General features: G+C 39.7%; 1 protein-coding gene across 1 annotated transcript in view; it reads left to right on the plus strand.

The window, feature by feature from the left end:
- Nucleotides 1–2,669: 2,669 nt before the first annotated feature.
- The window catches only part of LOC118929726 (protein diaphanous homolog 1-like), a 64,994-nt gene continuing 50,185 nt past the window's right edge, over nucleotides 2,670–17,478 (plus strand). The window contains exons 1-4 of the mRNA XM_057490526.1: nucleotides 2,670–2,798; nucleotides 7,117–7,256; nucleotides 8,473–8,581; nucleotides 16,234–16,373. Of these exons, the coding sequence (XP_057346509.1) occupies nucleotides 2,670–2,798; nucleotides 7,117–7,256; nucleotides 8,473–8,581; nucleotides 16,234–16,373 (518 nt within the window). The remainder of the gene's footprint in view (nucleotides 2,799–7,116; nucleotides 7,257–8,472; nucleotides 8,582–16,233; nucleotides 16,374–17,478) is intronic.

Here is a 17,478-nt window from a genome sequence, read left to right on the forward strand (position 1 = left end):
GGACTGATGCAGCTAAGCTGCTTTCTGCTCTTTGTATCCTGCCACAGCCGGACGACATGTATGTGACTGGAATTATTTCTCCTCTCCATTCTCTTTTTTACCAGAAATCTTCTGTAGTCTAGAGGAAATTAGGCTGCTTAGGTGTCCACTCAGGCTTCAATACTAGGTAAGACCATATTTCTTCCCAGACGTGAACACTGAAGTTGAAGATAGACTAAGTGACAGGAGCTGTCTGGAGTTACCACTGGTTATCAGAGGTGTATAGCACGATATACCCTAGATCTCCATTAATGTCTGTAATGTCTAGAACAAGGGCTTCTTTCTTACTTGCTTTTTTTTCATTCTGATGTAACACAACATTGTTTAGAAAATTCAAACAATGTAGAAATACATAAAGTAAAATTTAACAGCCTTATCCTTTTGTCAAATTCTATTCTGTATAGGTAACCATTGTTAATGGCTTGGTACAGTTTCCTAAATCTTTCTCTAGGACAGACAAATATATTTCATTTCCTGGATTCTAAGACATCTTCCGCCGCTCCAAAAGATGGTATCTTGGGGTTAAGGGAAGATGGCCTATGCCTATAAAGCCAAGCTCATGTATAGGATAGATTTTTCATTTTGTTGCTTGGCTAAACCAAAGTTAATCATATCTTTCATGCTTTTCAACTTGTTTCTTTTTATTTAACAGTAAATCTTGGACATCCTTCTAGGTCATTACTTACAGATTTACATTATTATCTTTCATTGCTATTTCTCATTCCATTGTATATATGTCCCATAATTTAACAATTCCCCCATTGCTAAACTTTGAGATAGAACTTTTTTTAGCAGAATCTGGTCCCTGCAATAGGTGACAAGAACAGTTTTTACTACTACAAATGATGCCATAATGAACATCCTCGTAACGTGTATTCTTCCACATTTATGCATTTATGTGGGATAGGTTTCTAGAAGTAGGCCAAATCTTACAGGGATTAGAAATTGGTATTATTAAATGTCCTTCCCAAAGTTCTACCAAATTATACTTCATAGGGCAGGGGTCCTAATTTGATTTCTATAAATTGGAGTGTAGCGATGAACTTAAGGGTATACATTTTTCAGATGGTCCTTAGCTTTCAGCAGGTTGTTGTCCCGGTGCTGTGTGATGCGACAATGGGAATTCTAGAACACTGATGATGCTCTCTTCCCTCACTGGTCTGTGCCCCTGCAGAGTCCTGTCTGGTAGACCTCACTGTGTGAGAGCACCTGGACAGTTCTCTCCCTTTCCTTGTTACCGGACAGGAATGAAATGTTTTTGTGGGCCATGACGGAAAGAACCAAGACACATGACATGGAGCGCTTCCAGCCACTGTTGGACGGCCGAAAAAGTGGGACCTCCATTGCACTCAAGGCATGTATATCCCCTGACACTGGGTCCAAGAGTAGAATTGAAGGTAGAAAGATTTAAGTTCACTTTTCCTTTTAATTGAACACACGGAGTGGCTCCCAACGATATACTGTATATTTTAGAATTTGTTCTGAAGGGAAAATTATTCTCTCTCTCCAAGAGGGCAGAGAAGGAACTGTTTTCTTCACAAGGAAATGGGGAGACGGCATGGGATCTATTTATAAGCTCAGAAAACCAAGGCCTAGAACAAAGCATACCATCAAGTCCTTGGACTCATTTAGACCTCTGAGCTCTCCAGGCCTGTGCTTCAACCAGGCCTTACTGCTCAGAAAGTCATTCTCATAGTTTTGTAGTGCTCTGAAGAAGGGAAAAAAGAAAAGAAGAAGCAACTAGGATTAATTGATTCCTACCTGACAATAGCCATTTTATATATTTCACTCACTAATTCTCACAAAAATCCTCTCATGTAAGTAGTTATTACTCCCCCTGTTTTATAGGCTTAATGGAGGCTCAGAGGAGTTAAGTGACTTTTTTTTTTGATTAAGGTACCATCGATATACAATCTTATGCTCAGGTTTCCCAAGAATGTACTAACGGTTACAAAAGGGAAAGGGATTGGGGACGGTGGGTGGGAAGGGAGGGAGAAGGGGAGTAAGGGGCATTACAATTAGCACATATAACATAGCGGGGGGCACGGGGAGGGCAGGATAGCACAGAGAAGACAAGTAGTGACTCTATACCATCTTACTGCGGTGATGGACAGTGACTGTAATGGTGTATGTTGGGGAGGACTTGATAATGGGGGGCAGTCTAGTAACCACAATGTGATGACTAGGTTTTTGATTCTAGAGACTATTGGGATTATTATACACCATACCTATTCTGGTTAAATGTCTTTAAAATCTTAGGAGTTTTATTCTGTTTCTTATAACTCTAAAAATAGGTGGGCTATGGAAAAGATCCCTGGTACCACCTCCCTTAACGTTTACAAGACCAAAGTCACGGTGCTCTTTTTTCCCCAGGCAGTCCCTGGGAAGGTGAGCTCCGTAGGTCAGGGACTGGCACAAAACAGTGAGTGACAGGGAATAACACTGCTTCTTGCTGAGGCGGAGAACTTACTGGGAGCCTGATTCCTTTCTCCTTTAGTTGGACTCAGACTTACCAGCCGGACATGAGCTACGGGTGGAAATGGAGAAGATGGAGAGTAAACATAATGTCTTTCATGTAATTGTAGATTAATGATACCAAAATAAAAATAAATAAATAAATAAAAAAGAACATGGAGAGTGACTTTGAGCAGAAGCTCAAGGATCTTCAGGGGGAAAAGGATACATTGTATTCTGAAAAACAACAGCTTGCAGCAGAGAAGCAGGCTCTGGCAACAGAGGTGTCCCAGCTTATAGGACAGGTAATGTCTGAGCAGGGACGGCAGAGTGACCAGTAACTGCCCTGAGCAGCCTCAGGACAAGCCTGTGTTGGAGCAGGAGTCAGTCATCCTACTCCTGCCACCAATAGGTATTCTAGTTAGTGCCTATTTTAAAAATCATTCACTGTTGTTTTGTTTCAGGGTAAGTAATACATAAGATAGAAAATTTGGAAAATACAGAACAACATAAAGAATTCAGTGAGTCACAGTAGGACCCAGAAATAAAGCTAATAGTCTTCTAATAAGTTTAGGAGTAAAAACCTAATAAGCCATTCACATATTTGGCCAATGGCATATAGAGGGGACTTGATAATATGGGTGAATGGAGTAACCACAATGTTTTTCATGTGAAACTTTCGTAAGAGTGCCTGTCAATGATACCTTAATAAAAAAAATTTTTCAAAGAGCACTCACTGCTAGGACTTTCATAGAAAATGTTGATGGTATCTTCTGTAGATTCCTTTGATGATGACAGTCTATCAAAACTGGACTCTTCTCCAGTTCATTTGGTGGGAAAGAACTATTGGGTCTTAATATACAAAGTACAGTGGCCAAAACATCTAACTCCTTCTTGCATTTAGTAATTTAGACTTTGAAACCATTGTAAGAATCCTTTTTAGACATGAAAAAGTAGCTGTTAAAGTGCACGCTGTTTTCCCCCTGGCTCTTGAGTTATTAGGATGTCATCAATTATTATTTCTTTAAATGTAACCTGGCATCTTTGTAAGTAGAACACATCTGAGAGCATCATCTGTCAGGAATTTTACTTGTTTAAGTTGCTGAGAGCACCAAGTAGTGGTGACAAATGGAGAGGAGGAAGTTGTTGCTAGGCCATCTCTACATGATCTTTTATATATTTTAGAATTGGCACATGTTATTCTCCCTATGTGGCCCTGAAACTTGACTAAGGATTGCGAGAAACAATGGTTAATGACTCTACGGTCTCTTTCTCCCTCTGGGGACTGCTGAAGTGTGTTCTTTAGACCTGGCAGTTACTTGCCTGTGGTTAATAATTAAGACATTGCTACAGAGACTCAGGAATCTTGGAACTAGGATTTTGTCTATGACTGGTGGCAAAGAGTAGAGAATAGAGTTTCTCTTGTTTGTCTGAATCTATGTGGACCTACCCTAGATCCAAAAGCCTGAAGAGCAAGAAGTCATGTGGTTGTCCTATCAGGTTCAGTCCTTGCTTTTTAAGAGACTGTAACCCCAACCATGTCTATAGAAGATTGGGTAGGAAAAGCTCTAAGGCCATGAGTATAAACGAAAAACCTGTAGAAGCTTAGAAAAGCAAAGGAATTAAGTGGAAAGATTACTGGACTTAGAATCAGAAGACCTAGGTTTCAGAATCTTGGAATGCTGGAGGTGAAAAGGTGCTAAAGATTATTTCATTCAATCCCTTTATTTTACAGATTGAGAAATGTGGGCCTAGAGAAGTGATCTGTCCAAATTTACCACTAGATTTAGAACCACAACTCCCTGTCTCCCACTCCCTCTGAAGTTTCTGACTTGGCAACTCATTAACCTCATGAACAAGTCACAAAACTTCTCTTAGTCTTTTATTGTAAAACCAGAGCTTTAGCATGAATAATTTGAAAGCTATATACTAATGTACCAAATTCTATAATTGATTTAGAATATAATTATGGGCAATGTTAGTCAACTTCATAGAAGATGGAGGATATGACAGGTCCTGGAAACAAGTACCGGGATTGGGAGAGAAGAGGAGAAAGAGAGTTCATGGGTGGGAAGCAGTGTGCACAGAGGCTTAGCAGCATGAAGGCGTGGCTGCAGTAAAGAGAAAAGGCCCAGTTTTAGCAGCCAAGAGGATTAATGGGAGATAAATCATTTTAAAAAGGTAGCCGCTGGAGATCGTAGAGATGATTTTATCTCTGGGAAGGGCTTTTAGGTTCTCTTCAGAATTTAGGTTAGAAACGTGCAGAAAACAGGACTGAAAATTGGCATTTTGTAACATGTCATGGGGCATGTTGATGCAGTCTTTGGCCATGTGAATGTGTGGTGGTGACAGCTAGTAGTAAGTAAACCCAAGAATGTAAATGAATCAGTATTGAGGTTCCACTAAATCATTTCTGCTACCTGGATTTCGCTTAGAGAATTTAGTTTGATTTCCAGTCTTTACCAGTTTCAATATATCCATCTTTTCAAACTTTCAGAGACTGATGTAGATTTTTTAAGATGTGGCCCTCTCCAGCTAGACCTCGAAGCCATGTAGCCGCCCTGTAGGCTCAGGTGGGAAACGCCGTTCTGGGAACCATCTGACACTGTCTTTGGGTCCTATTGTTCTGAGCATCGTCTACTGTAATACAGTGTAGGGCTTGATGACATGCTTCCTTTTGAGTCTTTTATGATTGCATAAGAGTTATATATATACTTGTATATATTAATATATTAAATGATATATTGTACTCATATATTTTTAACATATTATATATATATATATATATATATATATATGGAGATATCATTTTGCGGGGAGTCCCTCCCATCTAGCCTGTGAGGTCCCTAAGAGCAGTTGTGAGTGGTGGTTGTCAGCTCGTGTTAGCCAAGTCCTTTCATGTATTTTAGTTTTAGCCTAGATTATTTTCAAGGCTCTCCATTTCTGTAGTCCAGTGCAGGAGACTGACAATTTTGAAAACACTGGACCTCTCTCCCCAGTGTAACTGTGATTTACAGCAACCTACCAATGTAACCTATACTCAGCCAGAACTCTGTTGAGAAAAGACTGTTATTTTTCTCTAGAGGTAGTATCTTAGAGCTTTGTTTAGTCTTTAATGAAGGAACATGTCTACAGGACTGGAAATGTCTGCGTTACTTGACATAGGGCAGGGCTGCCACCTTTTATCATTATAAATGACAGCAGTATTGGACCCCGTGAGGGCGCTAGTGACTGTTAACACATTTAAAGTAATTGCTAAGTCCCCATGTTATTTGAATTTATTAATATCATAGTCTTTCGTAGCTTCAGAAAGGTTCACATACAATATTAAATAAAGAAGACAAGGATGAGTCTTCAAGTCCTCAGGGCATGTCTGGATCTTCACAAAAAGTACTGGTAGCAATAGGAGGGCCCTGTTTTTTTCTTAAACTCATATACTCCTACCCACAGAAGAGTTCCTGCAATTTCTTCATTTGGCCATAGAAGCAAAGAAGTTTGGGATGGTTCTAAAGTTATTTCCTCATGCTGGATGGGTACTACTGAGATATTTTTAATTTTGTGAGTTTTTGTGAAAGGTGTATGTCAGGCACCTCAAGCATAGAGGTTTCTAGTGATGTCTTGATTCATATATTTTAAAAAGGTGAGAGTTGCCCTTCGTTGGCTGCTCTTTGCATCCGCCAGGGCTTCTTCGTTACTTACTTCTAGGCCCCCTGGTGATGTCTCTTTCCTCTGTTCTTTTTATACTTTGATTTGCTAATTCTTCAATTTCCTGATCTGTAGTTACTGTTTTTGGAAGTTTTACTTTATTCTCTGCTTACTTGTTTCTTTTCCAGACTGTTCCTACGGTAGAATCTTTTCATCTTTTTTGTCTGTCTAGTATTAAACACAGGAAGCCCATAATTTTTTTGTTCCTCAGTGCAGAGCTATCGTCCTCACTTTAATTTTGTTAAAATTAACTGACTCCCTTGGATGGTGAGGAGAGGCATTCAAGAAAACCTAGGAATCAAAGGTTTTTGGTTTTGGAAGACATAGAATTCTGCTGTGTGTGCTGGGAAGTCATTTTGCTCTGCTGATCCCTGTTTAGCTGTAATAGGAAAAGGTTTCTCTCCCTGGGTTAGTGTGCGAGGGCTGTTGTAACAGGGTGCTACACGCTCTGGGTCTTAATACTGTCTCGCAGTTCTGGAGGCTGGCAGCCCGAGATCAGGGTGTTAGCATTATTGGCTCCCTCTGAAGGCTGCCAGGGAAAGCAGGTTCCATGCCTCTGTCCTAGCTCCTGGTGGCTGGCTGGCAGTCTTTGCCATTCCTTGGCTTGTGGGTACAGCACCTCTGTCTCTGTCTTCATGTTCATTTGGCATCCCCCCTGTGTGTGCATCACTTTCTATAAGGACAACAGTCATACTGTATTAGGGTCCATGCTAGGTGAGTATGACCTTGTTGTAACTTAACTAATAACATCTACCAATAACCCTATTTTCAGATAAGGACACATTCTGAAGTACTGGTGGTTAGACTTCAGCATATGAATTTTGGGGAACACCATTCAACCCACAACAGTCCTACACTTTCCCATGGTCATAGATGCTGTCATCCTTAAGTCTCCCTTCTCTGTTCTTGTCCTGCCAGTTTGGAATGAAGACCATGCTGGAGCCAGAAGAAGGAGTCCTACTGCCGGTCAGAGCCATGGATGCTGCTCTTCCCAACACGAGGACTGATGCAGCTAAGCTGCTTTCTGCTCTTTGTATCCTGCCACAGCCAGATGACATGTATGTGACTGGAATTATTTCTCCTCTCCATTCTCTTTTTTACCAGAAATCTTCTGTAGTCTAGAGGAAAATTAGGCTGCTTAGGTGTCCACTCAGGCTTCAGTACTAGGTAAGACCATATTTCTTCCCAGACGTGAACACTGAAGTTTAAGATAGATTAAGTGACGGGAGCTGTCTGGAGTTACCACTGGTTATCAGAGGTGTATAGCACGATATACCCTAGATCTCCATTAATGTCTGTAATGTCTAGAACAAGGTCTTCTTTCTTACTTGCTTTTTTTTCATTCTGATGTAACACAACATTGTTTAGAAAATTCAAACAATGTAGAAATACATAAAGTAAAATTTAACAGCCTTATCCTTTTGTCAAATTCTATTCTGTATAGGTAACCATTGTTAATGGCTTGGTACAGTTTCCTAAATCTTTCTCTAGGACAGACAAATATATTTCATTTCCTGGATTCTAAGACATCTTCCGCCGCTCCAAAAGATGGTATCTTGGGGTTAAGGGAAGATGGCCTATGCCTATAAAGCCAAGCTCATGTATAGGATAGATTTTTCATTTTGTTGCTTGGCTAAACCAAAGCTAAATCATATCTTTCTTGCTTTTCAACTTGTTTCTTTTTATTTAACAGTAAATCTTGGACATCCTTCTATGTCATTACTTACATTTACGTTATTATCTTTCATGGCTATTTCTCATTCCATAGTATATATGTCCCATAATTTAGTTAACAATTCCCCCATTGCTAAACTTTTTTAGCAGATTCTGGTCCCTGCAATAGGTGACAAGAACAGTTTTTACTACTACAAATGATGCCATAATGAACATCCTCGTAACGTGTGTTCTTCCACATTTATGCATTTATGTGGGATAGGTTTCTAGAAGTAGGCCAAATCTTACAGGGATTAGAAATTGGTATTATTAAATGTCCTTCCCAAAGTTCTACCAAATTATACTTCATAGGGCAGGGGTCCTAATTTGATTTCTATAAATTGGAGTGTAGCGATGAACTTAAGGGTATACATTTTTCAGATGGTCCTTAGCTTTCAGCAGGTTGTTGTCCCGGTGCTGTGTGATGCGACAATGGGAATTCTAGAACACTGATGATGCTCTCTTCCCTCACTGGTCTGTGCCCCTGCAGAGTCCTGTCTGGTAGACCTCACTGTGTGAGAGCACCTGGACAGTTCTCTCCCTTTCCTTGTTACCGGACAGGAATGAAAGGTTTTTGCGGGCCATGACGGAAAGAACCAAGACACATGACATGGAGCACTTCCAGCCACTGTTGGGCGGCCGAAAAAGTGGGACCTCCATTGCACTCAAGGCATGTATATCCCCTGACACTGAGTCCAAGAGTAGAATTGAAGGTAGAAAGATTTAAGTTCACTTTTCCTTTTAATTGAACACACGGAGTGGCTCCCAACGATATACTGTATATTTTAGAATTTGTTCTGAAGGGAAAATTATTCTCTCTCTCCAAGAGGGCAGAGAAGGAACTGTTTTCTTCACAAGGAAATGGGGAGACGGCATGGGATCTATTTATAAGCTCAGAAAACCAAGGCCTAGAACAAAGCATACCATCAAGTCCTTGGACTCATTTAGACCTCTGAGCTCTCCAGGCCTGTGCTTCAACCAGGCCTTACTGCTCAGAAAGTCATTCTCATAGTTTTGTAGTGCTCTGAAGAAGGGAAAAAAGAAAAGAAGAAGCAACTAGGATTAATTGATTCCTACCTGACAATAGCCATTTTATATATTTCATTCACTAATTCTCACAAAAATCCTCTCATGTAAGTAGTTATTACTCCCCCTGTTTTATAGGTTTAATTGAGGCTCAAAGGAGTTAAGTGACTTTTTTTTTTGATTAAGGTATCATCGATATACAATGTTATGCTCAGGTTTCCCAAGAATGTACTAACGGTTACCAAAGGGAAAGGGATTGGGGACGGTGGGTGGGGAGGGAGGGAGAAGGGGAGTAAGGGGCATTATAATTAGCACATATAACATAGCGGGGGGCACGGGGAGGGCAGGATAGCACAGAGAAGACAAGTAGTGACTCTATACCATCTTACTGCGGTGATGGACAGTGACTGTAATGGTGTATGTTGGGGAGGACTTGATAATGGGGGGCAGTCTAGTAACCACAATGTGATGACTAGGTTTTTGATTCTAGAGACTATTGGGATTATTATACACCATACCTATTCTGGTTAAATGTCTTTAAAATCTTAGGAGTTTTATTCTGTTTCTTATAACTCTAAAAATAGGTGGGCTATGGAAAAGATCCCTGGTACCGCCTCCCTTAACGTTTACAAGACCAAAGTCACGGTGCTCTTTTTTCCCCAGGCAGTCCCTGGGAAGGTGAGCTCCGTAGGTCAGGGACTGGCACAAAACAGTGAGTGACAGGGAATAACACTGCTTCTTGCTGAGGCGGAGAACTTACTGGGAGCCCGATTCCTTTCTCCTTTAGTTGGACTCAGACTTATCAGCCGGACATGAGCTACGGGTGGAAATGGAGAAGATGGAGAGTAAACATAATGTCTTTCATGTAATTGTAGATTAATGATACCAAAATAAAAATAAATAAATAAATAAAAAAGAACATGGAGAGTGACTTTGAGCAGAAGCTCAAGGATCTTCAGGGGGAAAAGGATACATTGTATTCTGAAAAACAACAGCTTGCAGCAGAGAAGCAGGCTCTGGCAACAGAGGTGTCCCAGCTTATAGGACAGGTAATGTCTGAGCAGGGACGGCAGAGTGACCAGTAACTGCCCTGAGCAGCCTCAGGACAAGCCTGTGTTGGAGCAGGAGTCAGTCATCCTACTCCTGCCACCAGTAGGTATTCTAGTTAGTGCGTATTTTAAAAATCATTCACTGTTGTTTTGTTTCAGGGTAAGTAATACATAAGATAGAAAATTTGGAAAATACAGAACAACATAAAGAACTCAGTGAGTCACAGTAGGACCCAGAAATAAAGCTAATAGTCTTCTAATAAGTTTAGGAGTAAAAACCTAATAAGCCATTCACATATTTGGCCAATGGCTTATAGAGGGGACTTGATAATATGGGTGAATGGAGTAACCACAATGTTTTTCATGTGAAACTTTCAATGATACCTTAATAAAAAAAATTTTTCAAAGAGCACTCACTGCTAGGAATTTCATAGAAAATGTTGATGGTATCTTCTGTAGAGTCCTTTGATGATGACAGTCTATCAAAACTGGACTCTTCTCCAGTTCATTTGGTGGGAAAGAACTATTGGGTCTTAATGTACAAAGTACAGTGGCCAAAACATCTAACTCCTTCTTGCATTTAGTAATTTAGACTTTGAAACCATTGTAAGAATCCTTTTTAGACATGAAAAAGTAGCTGTTAAAGTGCACGCTGTTTTCCCCCTGGCTCTTGGGTTATTAGGAAGTCGTCAATTATTATTTCTTTAAATGTAACCTATCATCTTAGTAAGTAGAACACATCTGAGAGCATCATCTGTCAGGAATTTTACTTGTTTAAGTTGCTGAGAGCACCAAGTAGTGGTGACAAATGGAGAGGAGGAAGTTGTTGCTAGGCCATCTCTACATGATCTTTTATATATTTTAGAATTGGCACATGTTATTCTCCCTATGTGGCCCTGAAACTTGACTAAGGATTGCGAGAAACAATGGTTAATGACTCTAGGGTCTCTTTCTCCCTCTGGGGACTGCTGAAGTGTGTTCTTTAGACCTGGCAGTTACTTGCCTGTGGTTAATAATTAAGACATTGCTACAGAGACTCAGGAATCTTGGAACTAGGATTTTGTCTATGACTGGTGGCAAAGAGTAGAGAATAGAGTTTCTCTTGTTTGTCTGAATCTATGTGGACCTACCCTAGATCCAAAAGCCTGAAGAGCAAGAAGTCATGTGGTTGTCCTATCAGGTTCAGTCCTTGCTTTTTAAGAGACTGTAACCCCAACCATGTCTATAGAAGATTGGGTAGGAAAAGCTCTAAGGCCATGAGTATAAACGAAAAACCTGTAGAAGCTTAGAAAAGCAAAGGAATTAAGTGGAAAGATTACTGGACTTAGAATCAGAAGACCTAGGTTTCAGAATCTTGGAATGCTGGAGGTGAAAAGGGTGCTAAGGATTATTTCATTCAATCCCTTTATTTTACAGATTGAGAAATGTGGGCCTAGAGAAGTGATCTGTCCAAATTTACTGCTAGATTTAGAACCACAACTCCCTGTCTCCCACTCCCTCTGAAGTTTCTGACTTGGCACCTCATTAACCTCATGAACAAGTCACTAAACTTCTCTTAGTCTTTTCTTGTAAAACCAGAGCTTTAGCATGAATAATTTGAAAGCAATATACTAATGTACCAAATTCTATAAATGATTTAGAATATAATTATGCGCAATGTTAGTCAACTTCATAGAAGATGGAGGATATGACAGGTCCTGGAAACAAGTACCGGGATTGGGAGAGAAGAGGAGAAAGAGAGTTCATGGGTGGGAAGCAGTGTGCACAGAGGCTTAGCAGCATGAAGGCGTGGCTGCAGTAAAGAGAAAAGGCCCAGTTTTAGCAGCCAAGAGGATTAATGGGAGATAAGTCATTTAAGAAAGGTAGCCGCTGGAGATCGTAGAGATGATGTTATCTCTGGGAAGGGCTTTTAGGTTCTCTTCAGAATTTAGGTTAGAAACGTGCAGAAAGCAGGACTGAAAATTGGCATTTTGTAACATGTCATGAGGCATGTTGATGCAGTCTTTGGCCATGTGAATGTGTGGTGGTGACAGCTAGTAGTAAGTAAACCCAAGAATGTAAATGAATCAGTATTGAGGTTCCACTAAATCATTTCTGCTACCTGGATTTCGCTTAGAGAATTTAGTTTGATTTCCAGTCTTTACCAGTTTCAATATATCCATCTTTTCAGACTTTCAGAGACTGATGTAGATTTTTTAAGATGTGGCCCTCTCCAGCTAGACCTCGAAGCCATGTAGCCGCCCTGTAGGCTCAGGTGGGAAACGCCGTTCTGGGAACCATCTGACACTGTCTTTGGGTCCTATTGTTCTGAGCATCGTCTACTGTAATACAGTGTAGGGCTTGATGACATGCTTCCTTGTGAGTCTATTATGATTGCATAAGAGTTATATATATACTTGTATATATTAATATATTAAATGAAATATTGTACTTATATATTTTTCACATATTATATATATATATATGGAGATATCATTTTGCGGGGAGTCCCTCCCATCTAGCCTGTGAGGTCCCTAAGAGCAGTTGTGAGTGGTGGTTGTCAGCTCGTGTTAGCCAAGTCCTTTCATGTATTTTAGTTTTAGCCTAGATTATTTTCAAGGCTCTCCATTTCTGTAGTCCAGTGCAGGAGACTGACAATTTTGAAAACACTGGACCTCTCTCCCCAGTGTAACTGTGATTTACAGCAACCTACCAATGTAACCTATACTCAGCCAGAACTCTGTTGAGAAAAGACTGTTATTTTTCTCTAGAGGTAGTATCTTAGAGCTTTGTTTAGTCTTTAATGAAGGAACATGTCTACAGGACTGGAAATGTCTGCGTTACTTGACATAGGGCAGGGCTGCCACCTTTTATCATTATAATGACAGCAGTATTGGACCCCGTGAGGGCGCTAGTGACTGTTAACACATTTAAAGTAATTGCTAAGTCCCCATGTTATTTGAATTTATTAATATCATAGTCTTTCGTAGCTTCAGAAAGGTTCACATACAATATTAAATAAAGAAGACAAGGATGAGTCTTCAAGTCCTCAGGGCATGTCTGGATCTTCACAAAAAGTACTGGTAGCAATAGGAGGGCCCTGTTTTTTTCTTAAACTCATATACTCCTACCCACAGAAGAGTTCCTGCAATTTCTTCATTTGGCCATAGAAGCAAAGAAGTTTGGGATGGTTCTAAAGTTATTTCCTCATGCTGGATGGGTACTACTGAGATATTTTTAATTTTGTGAGTTTTTGTGAAAGGTGTATGTCAGGCACCTCAAGCATAGAGGTTTCTAGTGATGTCTTGATTCATATATATATATATATATATTTTTTATCTTTGTTTATCTGATTTTTTTTTTTTTTATTGAAGGGTAGTTGACAACAGTATTGCATTACATTAGTTTCAGGTGTACAACACAGTGATTCAACATTTATATACATGATAATTCTAGGTACCAGGTATCACCATACCAAGTTGTTACAATATTTTGACTATATTCCTTATGCTATACTTTACATCCCGGTTACTTATTTATTTTACAATTGGAAGTGTGCTTTTATATATATATATATATATATATATATATATATATATATTTTGTGAGGGCATCTCTCATATTTATTGATCAAATAGTTGTTAACCACAATAAATTTCTGTATAGGGGGGTCAATACTCAATGCACAATCATTAATCCACCCCAAGCCTAATTTTCGTCAGTCTCCAATCTTCTGATGCATAACGAACAAATTCTTACATGGAGTACAAATTCTTACATAGTGAATAAGTTACATGGTGAACAGTGCAAGGGCAGTCATCACAGAAACTTTCGGTTTTGTTCATGCATTATGAACTATACACAGTCAGTTCAAATATGAATATTTATTTGATTTTTAAACTTGATTTATATGTGGATTCCACATTTCTCTATTATTATTATTTTTAATAAAATGCTGAAGTGGTAGGTAGATACGAGATAAAGGCAGAAAACAGAGTTTAGTGTTGTAAGAGAGCAAATGTAGATGATCAGGTGTGTGCCTGTAGACTATGTGTTAATCCGAGCTAGACGAGGGCAATAAACATCCATGTATACAGAAGATTTCTCTCAGAACATGAGGGGGGAGGTTCTAAGCCTCACCTCTGCTGCTCCCCATTTTCTCACCTGATGGCCCCCCTGCGACTGTGCCTGTCTTAGGTTGTTCCTCCCTTGAGGAATCTTACCCGTCTCTGGCTAACCAGTCATCTTCCGGGGCCATACAGGGAAATGTTAAGTTGGTAAGTGAGAGAGAAGCCTTATTGTTTGAAAAGGTTAGCTTTTTACTTCTTTGCATATTTATGCCCTGTGGCTTCTATGCCCAGCATTTGTCTTGAGGTATCTTTACCACTTGGAAGAATTATGATACTCGGTAAATTCGACATGTGGCACGAGTTCTATTTAAAGGTTGTGATTAGGTAGGAAGAAGAAAAGCTATAGAAGTAGCAGGTGGAAGAAAACCTGGGAAGATTGATTATTTCTTTGACATATCTTCTTGTAGAGTAACTTCAGCATGGATAGGTTTTAAACTACTAATTAAATTGTGCACACACATTAACATAATAGGAATATAGTTACCTAACCAAAGCATACCTGTAATTACCAGCCATCTCCAGTGAAACCAAGAAAACCAGTTAGGCACCTTAGGCATTTGTGAAAACTTATCTATGATATGGTGGATATTGTCCGACTGAACTTAAACAGTCTGAGAGAATTCAGATAAACTAGAACAACCCATTCCTGGGGACTGTTCATATCCCATATGTTCTTTTAACGATAAATAATCTGTGGTTGTAAGATTTTGGAGTGCTACAATTTGCACTTCTCCTAATTCTTGGTTGAGTTCCAACAGTATAGATCCAGTCCAATTTTTGTTTTACTGTATGCACAGGCCAGCTTAGATATCTCCTTCCTCATTCCCATGGCAAGTCCAGGAACTGGTGGGATGAGTGCATCTACACCTGTGACAGTGCGTGGATCTTTGTTGGAGTTTTTTTTTTTTTTTTTTTTGCTGATCATCTTCTGGCATGAGTCTTCCCGAGAGTGCTGATGTTGGAAGTTCTTTTTCATATCATATCTTAGTTCATTTTCGGGGTAGCCAAATTAGGCTTTGATCCTCTGTATAAACACAAACAGACCCTTTGCCTACACTTTTATATGCCCTTTATATCATTGTGTAGAACTCATTAGAGGTCACCACATAGGAACTGCTTTTTTTTAATCATTATTGATTCATATATTTTAAAAAGATGAGAGTTGCCCTTCGTTGGCAGCTCTTTGTATTCGCCAGGGCTTCTTCGTTACTTACTTCTAGGCCCACTGGTGATGTCTCTTTCCTCTTTTCTTTTTATACTTTGATTTGCTAATTCTTCAATTTCCTGATCTGTAGTTACTGTTTTTGGAAGTTTTACTTTATTCTCTGCTTACTTGTTTCTTTTCCAGACTGTTCCTACGGTAGAATCTTTTCATCTTTTTTGTCTGTCTAGTATTAAACACAGGAAGCCCATAATTTTTTTGTTCCTCAGTGCAGAGCTATCGTCCTCACTTTAATTTTGTTAAAATTAACTGACTCCCTTGGATGGTGAGGAGAGGCATTCAAGAAAACCTAGGAATCAAAGGTTTTTGGTTTTGGAAGACATAGAATTCTGCTGTGTGTGCTGGGAAGTCATTTTGCTCTGCTGATCCCTGTTTAGCTGTAATAGGAAAAGGTTTCTCTCCCTGGGTTAGTGTGCGAGGGCTGTTGTAACAGGGTGCTACACGCTCTGGGTTTTAATACTGTCTCACAGTTCTGGAGGCTGGCAGCCCGAGATCAGGGTGTTAGCATTATTGGCTCCCTCTGAAGGCTGCCAGGGAAAGCAGGTTCCATGCCTCTGTCCTAGCTCCTGGTGGCTGGCTGGCAGTCTTTGCCATTCCTTGGCTTGTGGGTACAGCACCTCTGTCTCTGTCTTCATGTTCATTTGGCATCCCCCCTGTGTGTGCATCACTTTCAAAAAGGACAACAGTCATACTGTATTAGGGTCCATGCTAGGTGAGTATGACCTTGTTGTAACTTAACTAATAACATCTACCAATAACCCTATTTTCAGATAAGGACACATTCTGAAGTACTGGTGGTTAGACTTCAGCATATGAATTTTGGGGAACACCATTCAACCCACAACAGTCCTACACTTTCCCATGGTCACAGATGCTGTCATCCTTAAGTCTCCCTTCTCTGTTCTTGTCCTGCCAGTTTGGAATGAAGACCATGCTGGAGCCAGAAGAAGGAGTCCTACTGCCGGTCAGAGCCATGGATGCTGCTCTTCCCAACACGAGGACTGATGCAGCTAAGCTGCTTTCTGCTCTTTGTATCCTGCCACAGCCAGATGACATGTATGTGACTGGAATTATTTCTCCTCTCCATTCTCTTTTTTACCAGAAATCTTCTGTAGTCTAGAGGAAAATTAGGCTGCTTAGGTGTCCACTCACGCTTCAATACTAGGTAAGACCATATTTCTTCCCAGACGTGAACACTGAATTTTAAGATAGATTAAGTGACGGGAGCTGTCTGGAGTTACCACTGGTTATCAGAGGTGTATAGCACGATATACCCTAGATCTCCATTAATGTCTGTAATGTCTAGAACAAGGGCTTCTTTCTTACTTGCTTTTTTTTCATTCTGATGTAACACAACATTGTTTAGAAAATTCATACAATGTAGAAATACATAAAGTAAAATTTAACAGCCTTATCCTTTTGTCAAATTCTATTCTGTATAGGTAACCATTGTTAATGGCTTGGTACAGTTTCCTAAATCTTTCTCTAGGACAGACAAATATATTTCATTTCCTGGATTCTAAGACATCTTCCGCCGCTCCAAAAGATGGTATCTTGGGGTTAAGGGAAGATGGCCTATGCCTATAAAGCCAAGCTCATGTATAGGATAGATTTTTCATTTTGTTGCTTGGCTAAACCAAAGCTAAATCATATCTTTCTTGCTTTTCAACTTGTTTCTTTTTATTTAACAGTAAATCCTGGACATCCTTCTATGTCATTACTTACATTTACGTTATTATCTTTCATGGCTATTTCTCATTCCATAGTATATATGTCCCATAATTTAATTAACAATTCCCCCGTTGCTAAACTTTTTTAGCAGATTCTGGTCCCTGCAATAGGTGACAAGAACAGTTTTTACTACTACAAATGATGCCATAATGAACATCCTCGTAACGTGTGTTCTTCCACATTTATGCATTTATGTGGGATAGGTTTCTAGAAGTAGGCCAAATCTTACAGGGATTAGAAATTGGTATTATTAAATGTCCTTCCCAAAGTTCTACCAAATTATACTTCATAGGGCAGGGGTCCTAATTTGATTTCTATAAATTGGAGTGTAGCGATGAACTTAAGGGAATACATTTTTCAGATGGTCCTTAGCTTTCAGCAGGTTGTTGTCCCGGTGCTGTGTGATGCGACAATGGGAATTCTAGAACAC

Source organism: Manis pentadactyla, chromosome 13, assembly GCF_030020395.1.
Source record: "Manis pentadactyla isolate mManPen7 chromosome 13, mManPen7.hap1, whole genome shotgun sequence".
NCBI classification, from domain to species: Eukaryota; Metazoa; Chordata; class Mammalia; order Pholidota; family Manidae; genus Manis; species Manis pentadactyla.